Raw genomic sequence first — 7,770 nt, 5'->3', positions numbered from 1 at the left:
CTTTATTTGTGTCAATTCGAATATCAGAATTTAACAGTTGCAAAAAACCACAGATTAAGGTCAAGAGAAACCTATAAATGGGTTATCTTTGTCTGGCTGTCAACTGACGTATATACCGATGAGCATCCAACTACATCTTTTACGGTTTTTTTTTGTATCTAACGGAAACGATGTGGAAAATGTTTCGTGTGAAGTAAACTGCACCTTGCTCTTTTGTGACAAGTTATATACTTGTTTGTTACGCCGCGGAGAGACAAAAGCCCTCGTTAGAAAGTCGCTGTGTTGTACAAAGTTCAACTATTTATGTTCTAAACGTGGAATGAACCGCTTGAAACATCGCTTATACCAAATGTTAGATTAGAAAACCTGGAAAAGAAAGGTTCTTTTAGTATGTATTTAACAATTTTAAGTCCTTAAATTGGTATTATTTTTCTTAGGTTCTTGATCCTTGCAATTCTGAAAACACAAGATATTACTGGTTTTGTTTTATATGTCGTTTTCCGGAACTTTAAATCTAACACAATAAAATAAAGAGATCGGTCTAATAACTACGTACCTTGATTTTATTATTGTACGAATTGGGCTTTACTCCGATCATATTGATATCTATTATGTGTGTACGAGCAGTGAACCGATAAATGATATCCGTCATGAACTTTGAACTGCCTATATCCCTTTAGTATAAAATAGATTAGCACCGAAGTGTAAAAATGACATGACCCTAAAACGGATATGTTCCCGAACCTTTCGTAATTGCTTGATCGAAACAGTTCTCTACATTTTTTTCTAAGGAAAAGTCTTTTCTAATGAAAGAATAAAAAAGACAATTAAAATTTGTAAAATCCTAAAAGGGGAAATTAAAAATGTGCTCGAGTGACTAAAAAATAAATAATTTCCCGTCGGCTGCCGTTTAGAAAATTTGCTACGCTTTCCAACTTGTCTGAATATGTTAAAAGGATTTTACGATTTTTCCGGCGACCACGTTTTCCCAAACGGCGAAATACAAAGTAACTTTGAATGAAAACTGTCGCATTTTATACCGGACCGAGATAAATCGTTAAACTTTGGTAGCTAATATGTTTTTGAATCTAAAGTGTTCGTTATTTCGTGGATTATTTTCTACTGTGTTTTTAAGAAATCATTATATTAGATTCTGGACTGAAGTAAGTAAACGACAACAGAAATCCGCATTGTTCTTTTAGAGGAAACAAAAGCAACCTTTTGGGTGATCATTCTGAAGTTTTGGGTAAACCTAAAATTGTTAATCTTTAGGAATGATGCATTTCTAAAAATGATGCGATAAAATAAAACAACGTTAATAAAAAATACTGCAATTTATTAATTCAACTAAAAATGACAAGCAATATTCGCTTAAATAAACTGGTTTCAATAATAATTGGTCATGTCTTTAATAACCATGTACTTTAACGTACTAAATAAGGCGTGTCTAATCAAGTCTACAAATATCGCCTATATCACATTCGTTTATTGAATCTTTGAAGTAGTTCCATAAAGTGGCCAAAGGACATAGCTCTTTTTCACACATCGGCAATTTGATAATCCTTTCTTGATGAAGTGTCAACACATAGTCACCATCCTTACATCTGTGGATAAAAAAACTATATAAGGAAGAATGTATTTATTAAAAAGTTAGGTTATGATTTTCTGGTTTGGATATGTCTCTGTAGACCTAAGCTTTTCGTACACAAGGCAATATAAACCTTCGAAACCCGACGATTTTAGTCGCTAAGCGCAATACAAAGTCACAATGGTTCGTTTATAGCGCGTCATCGCCAGACAGTCGCTCGCTCGCAAAATCGTCGTGAGATAAGTCGCTGCATATTCAAGATGGTGGAGCAAATCTCTACAGTTGACATATAGTCGCTATGCCTGTGTTGACCGAAAAGACGACTCTTGACGACTTGAATTTCTTCTCAGATATGTGCAGGCAGCATCACGATGTTTTCCTTCATCGTAAGAAATGTAAATGTACATATGTAAATCTAAAAACACAATGGTTCATGGCGGGATTCGAATCTAGGACCTGCGGATTGCAAGTAAAGTGCTTTACCCCTGAGCCACCGACACTCTACCGCATACAATATAAGTTTCAAATATTTACGTTGCCTTGTGTATGAAGGGTACTACACTTGTATTTTAAAAACGTTAAATAGAATCAATCATCGAATAGCAATTAATGGTAAATTATTATTTCAACTTTCCGGTTCCAACTCACTGCCATAACCCAATGTGGTAGCCCCTTGTTGACGAACGAAACATTCGCCTCTTTCGTATTCATACATCTATGTGTATATCTGTGCCTGTGTACATATTAAAATAACTTACTTATATAGCACAAAAGCTAAGTTAGATGCAAAACAGTCAATATCAGAGGCTCGCCAAGCTCTGTCTTTGTTCATTGACTCCCCTGTCAGCGGCCGCTCCGGCTTGTACAGTTCTAAATGAGTTAGCAACTTTAATAAAGTGCCCGAGTGGGCGAAAAGAAACGTTGCGTTCGCTCCATTGCCTCTGAAAAAAAAACAAGGTAACTTTAAGATTGAATACTTTTTTATTTATATTTTAAATGACTACAAAATTATTACCTGAATCTTTCAAATAGATTTTTCATTAAAATACAAGCCTGTCTATATGTTAAATCAAATCCATAGCCGTCCAACCAATAATGTTTCAAATCTATGTAATACTCCAACACCTAAAAAGTTACACTGAATTGATATTACAAAAAAAAAAACCAAATATAACATCCAGTAGAAAAAAAAATATGTTTCAAAAACCAATAATAAAAATGGCGGAGATATTATATTTACCTCAGCTCTATTCTTATCAAAGCCATAACACCAAGGGGATATATGATTTTTCCTCCACGATGTTTCGTAACCGCAAATTTTGTACATAAGAACTACAGTATCTGAAACAGAGGATAAATAAATAAAAAAACATAGTATATAGAACCTATTATCTAAGCCTATTTGCAAAGATGTGGTAAAGCACTTTTTTTATTAAATAAAATATTTTTCAGTTATTCATAACACATAAAGGTGAATAAACACTAGAGCATTTTCTCAAGCATTTCTATATAATGTTCTTACAAATGGTACTATACAGGTAAAAGCACAGTTTCCAAAGCATGTCTGGTTCGTGACAGGGTGATACACTAGAACATATAGAGTGGCTCGTTGTTCTGTTACAAGTAAATGCTCTTTACCCATCTTAAACATATACCCCAATGTATGAGAGTTTAATATTTTGATAAGAATAAGTGATTTAAAAGCAAGATATGATATACAGAAATGTGTAAATATTCAAATGTTTAAAATACATTTAAATACATTATGCCAATACAGTATGCAGTAAAATGGTTTTTAGTTTTTTTTAATTACACTGGACTTGAATCATGTAAACACTATTATCGATTCACACAATTCCAGCTCAGCGCTACTGTTTTACAGTACTGTCATAATGTAAACCAGGCATTATGTTATGTGATAATTTAGTTTGGAACAAACTGCATTAACATGTAAAAGCTGATTGTATTAGATAAGTGTAAATAACCATTTAAAATATACATATATGATATATGGAATTTAATTATATTGCATTAAATTTGTAGATGCATGGATTGTGTGAAAAGCGACAAACATGATTAACACATTATTGACCGGCAATTTTACTGAAAATCAATCAGATAAAGAATCCGCGTATAATTCATTGAAAGATTCTTCATTACCTTCCGTCTTCTTTTTTTAATTTTTTTTAATTAGTAAATATTTTTTACAGCAAAAGATTTGGCGGCTCCTTTAAGCGAGAGAAACAGCTTGTGTTATACTGACTAACAATTCCACTGTATGCTCATCAACAGAGAAAACAACAGCGAGTTTATTCATGGCCGGTCAGCAACATTCGGCCATAAAACACGAGTTAACTTGTGACCGGTCAACAAAGTGTTAAGAAAAGAAGGAGTTCTATATTTAATACATTCCATGGTGCATACTGAATAGTATATAATACTATTATATATATAATTTTGCATTCCAATGCAGCAAATAGCAAAGCAAGCCATTAACTACCCACAGGTTATTACAAACCTAAACTCAATGTTCTGTTTAGACCGAGCCTTTGAGATACGGATTCTAGAGTTTTATTCATTAAATCACTATTGCCAAATATTTTTTGTTCCTTATATGTACTGGAATTTTTCTTAACTTGCTTTTGCCACTTGTCACAGTGTTTATAAAACTGAAAAATTAATTTATTGTAATATAACAATAAGACGGAACAAGCAAATTAACAAAAATAATATTACTTTTGATAAATATTGAAATTGTAGTTTTAATTCTTAAGACTACATGTCAATAAAATATGCTTAAGTTTAAAGTAGGGATTCCCACAGACAATTATCTTAAAAGTAGGTAATTTGGCCATGGGGGTCTGTGGTAACGGTTCATTTTGGAAAAGGGGGTAACTTGTACAAAATAGTTTGGGGATCCCTGGTTTAAAGAATGTAAAGTATTTTCTTTATAAAGCCATCAACCAACAATCATTTTTATATAATATTTTTTTTTAATTAAGAACTTTATTTAAAAACACACCCGAAGAACCATGTCTATTTTTGTAGCTGGAGCAAATACAACTTGTTGTGATATTTTTTTATCAAATAATCCAACTGTAAAATATCTTGCACTTTGCTGGGCCCTTTGTGTTGCAGTGTACCGAAACTGAAAAAATTGTTAGAAAAATAAATACTTAGAGGAACAAACCACTACCTTTCTTAAATTTTAATTAATTTGTCATTAATTTCTGAGAGTAAAATCTCTATATAAAACTTATCATCTTCCTTGTCATTATGATTGGCAAAACCGAGATAAAAATAAGTTTTGAATGGGGATTTGTTAATATTCTTTACAATATTTACCTCGAAAGTATTGTTGTTATATTTCTTCTTTATGGCATTCGGAAATCTTTTCAGTGTTCTTTCAGCCAATAGTATCATTTCATTCTGCCCTTCATATGTCAAAAACTTTTCCTTTTCAATTTCTAAATTGTTATACCACTTTTCGAAATCATCTAACTGTTCCGAATTCAGAGGCCCTTTAACATATAGTCATATTTATAAACCTCCTTCATATTTCATTAATTCCTGTTTCAATAGTCAACTATATTTTAGCTATATAGATACCTTTTCCAATTCTATTTTGCAACAAAATTTCGTGTCTCAAATCTTCAAGGACACTATTCATACCCAGTATGTCCTTTGCACTTGGCAATCTTGTACCATGCCGCACAACCATCCATATTTTTGTATCCTTGCAATCTATATTAAAAAGTAATTAGTTTACCATTTTTCATACATTACTAGACATATTTTGCATTACTTACGAGGATATTTAATTTTGGAATCTTCTTTATTGTACTTGAATCTATATGGGGTCCTTGTACCTAAATATTTACTAATGTCTTCAATTTTAACACTCAAAGATGAATTAAGTATAATATAAAAGAACATTAAACTGTATAACAACATTATTTTTTGTTTTTAATAAAGCAACATCAGTGTAATATAACAGAAATATGACAATTTTGCCAAATATAAGAGAATAAATCTCAAACGATCTCGTAAACTGGGTAAAAAATTGTTTTTTGTTGACATCGATTGACATTTGATGGATAAATGACCGATGATAGAATGACAGACCCACAAATCAAAGACTATGGAAAATAGAGAAAAAAAACCTATGCCGGTTGATTTACTTAAACCTCGACAGCTTTGCGAAAGGCCAAATAAAACAGATTCACGATTTCACGATAAAAAAAATGTTTCTCAATCAAAATACATAGTTCAAATCGACAAACTTGCCAAAGCCATTGTACAAAAAAATAAAAAAACACTTCACCGGACACGGACGGGCAAATTTAATTTAAATTTTATAATCTTTGACTAGACATTAGAACTTTCAACTTTAAAGTTTTTAGTTACTTAGTACTTAATTAAAGATTACTTTCACAAGTTATTTGAAAAGATAAAGTGATATATTTATCTTTATGTTATTTAAATTACCAGTTCAAATAAACCGTATAAAATAAAGTCGAGACATAACCTCAAAAGAGATGGCTACTGCCTACGGAATACATATTGGTAATAGTTCCGGATGTTTAGCTGCATATTCGAATGGTGCACCTGCTGTGATAGCTAACGACGCTGGTGACAGAGTGACTCCTGCGATAGTGGCACTGAATGCTTCAGAGTGGGAAATTGGTCTGCCGGCCAAGTCGGGACAACCGTCATCCAAATCTATTATAAAACATAATAAACGTCTTATGAATTGTGACTTTACCGAAGAAGATTTAGCATATGTAGAAGCGTCATCATCATGTCGTATACAAAATGAGGAAAAAGTTGTGTATGAGTTTGAGACTAGTGAAACAACTCTTTGTTTAAATCCAGATAAAATAGCTACAAAAATCTACTCGAAACTATTCACTATTGCTAGTCATTCCGTAGGAAGTGATGGTGATTTAAAATTAGTTTTAGCAGCACCCCTGCATTGGTCAAATGCTAGTCGAGATAGACTAACAAAATGTGCTGAATTAGCTGGATTTGATGTTCTCCAAGTTATCAGTGAACCAGCTGCTGCATTGTTGGCATATAATATCACTGAAGATGCTGCTGAGGACTTGAATGTCCTAGTTTACAGATTAGGAGGTTCTACTTGTGATGCTTCTATTGTTAAAGTATCAGCGGGATTTATGACTGTTGAAAAAAATATATTCCGCTCAGACTTAGGAGGACAATGTTTAACTCAAGACCTTGCAGAGTACATTGCTCAAGAGTTCAAACAAAAATGGAAGTTAGACCCCCATGAAAGTCGTAGAGCGATGGCCAAATTGCTACACCATGCTGATAATTGTAAACATGTGCTGTCTACTCTCAACTCAGCACATGTATTTATTGAGTCTCTCTTAGATGGTGTTGATTGGAGCCAGAATGTAACAAGAGCGAGATTTGAAAACATTATTTCATCGAGGATAACAGCATGCATAGAGCCAGCACAAAAAGCAATTGAAAGTTTTGATGGCAAAATTTCAAAAATTGTGCTGTGTGGTGGAAGTATGAAAATACCAAAATTACAATCTGCAATTGCTAATCTGTTACCAGAGGCTGAAGTTTTATCAGGGATCAGTCCTGATGAAGTTATTGCTGTGGGTTGTGCTTTTGAAGCTGGACTTTTGTTAGATATGCCTGAATCTAACCTTACAGATATTAATACTGAAGTTGAATTTTTGGGTAAAGATATTTATATGAAATATTTAGATCAAACTATTAAATTGTTCAAAGAGGGAACTGCACCATTCTCTCAGAATATTACAACTGTAGATCCTGGAGAAGATGTAAAAGATATTAATTTTACATTACATGAAAATCCAGATACTGAAGAATTTGCTGCAGAGTCATTTAATGTTGAAAAACTAAGTAAACCTTTCACATTAAAAGCAACCCTGGAGCAGTCCAAAATTTCATTACAAGTGGAATAACATAAATATTTAAAATGTATGTTTATGTTTGTTCTTTTATGTTTATAAATTACAAAAATTTAATCCTAAGTTTTACAAATTAGGAAGAAAGTACTAGGTACCACATTATAAAAAATCATTTGTAAACAACAAATATAATATTAAATAATAACTTCTATCTCAGTACCATAATTTAATTCAAAATTTCTGAAACTTTTTAAACTTTAAATCAAACTAAAT

General features: G+C 32.3%; 2 protein-coding genes across 2 annotated transcripts; one reads left to right on the top strand and one right to left on the bottom strand.

Annotated features, from left to right (window-relative positions):
- Positions 1-1,374: 1,374 nt before the first annotated feature.
- Positions 1,375-5,583, bottom strand: LOC106720140 (multiple inositol polyphosphate phosphatase 1-like). Its single transcript, XM_045686947.1, has 9 exons — positions 5,398-5,583; positions 5,198-5,332; positions 4,934-5,109; positions 4,611-4,736; positions 4,107-4,257; positions 2,829-2,929; positions 2,604-2,713; positions 2,347-2,529; positions 1,375-1,604 (listed from the first exon to the last, which is right to left on the bottom strand). The coding sequence occupies exons 1-9, from the start codon at positions 5,540-5,542 to the stop codon at positions 1,448-1,450; spliced, it is 1,284 nt and encodes a 427-aa protein (XP_045542903.1). The 5' UTR covers positions 5,543-5,583; the 3' UTR covers positions 1,375-1,447.
- Positions 5,584-5,956: 373 nt separating this feature from the next.
- LOC106720213 (heat shock 70 kDa protein 14) lies at positions 5,957-7,672 on the top strand. The gene has a single exon (XM_014514804.2). It carries the CDS (start codon positions 6,127-6,129, stop codon positions 7,549-7,551), a length of 1,425 nt encoding a protein of 474 aa, XP_014370290.2. The 5' UTR covers positions 5,957-6,126; the 3' UTR covers positions 7,552-7,672.
- The last annotated feature ends 98 nt before the right edge of the window (positions 7,673-7,770 follow it).

Source organism: Papilio machaon, chromosome 4 (genome assembly GCF_912999745.1).
Source record: "Papilio machaon chromosome 4, ilPapMach1.1, whole genome shotgun sequence".
Taxonomy (NCBI): domain Eukaryota; kingdom Metazoa; phylum Arthropoda; class Insecta; order Lepidoptera; family Papilionidae; genus Papilio; species Papilio machaon.
This window is presented reverse-complemented; position numbering and strand designations above follow the sequence as displayed.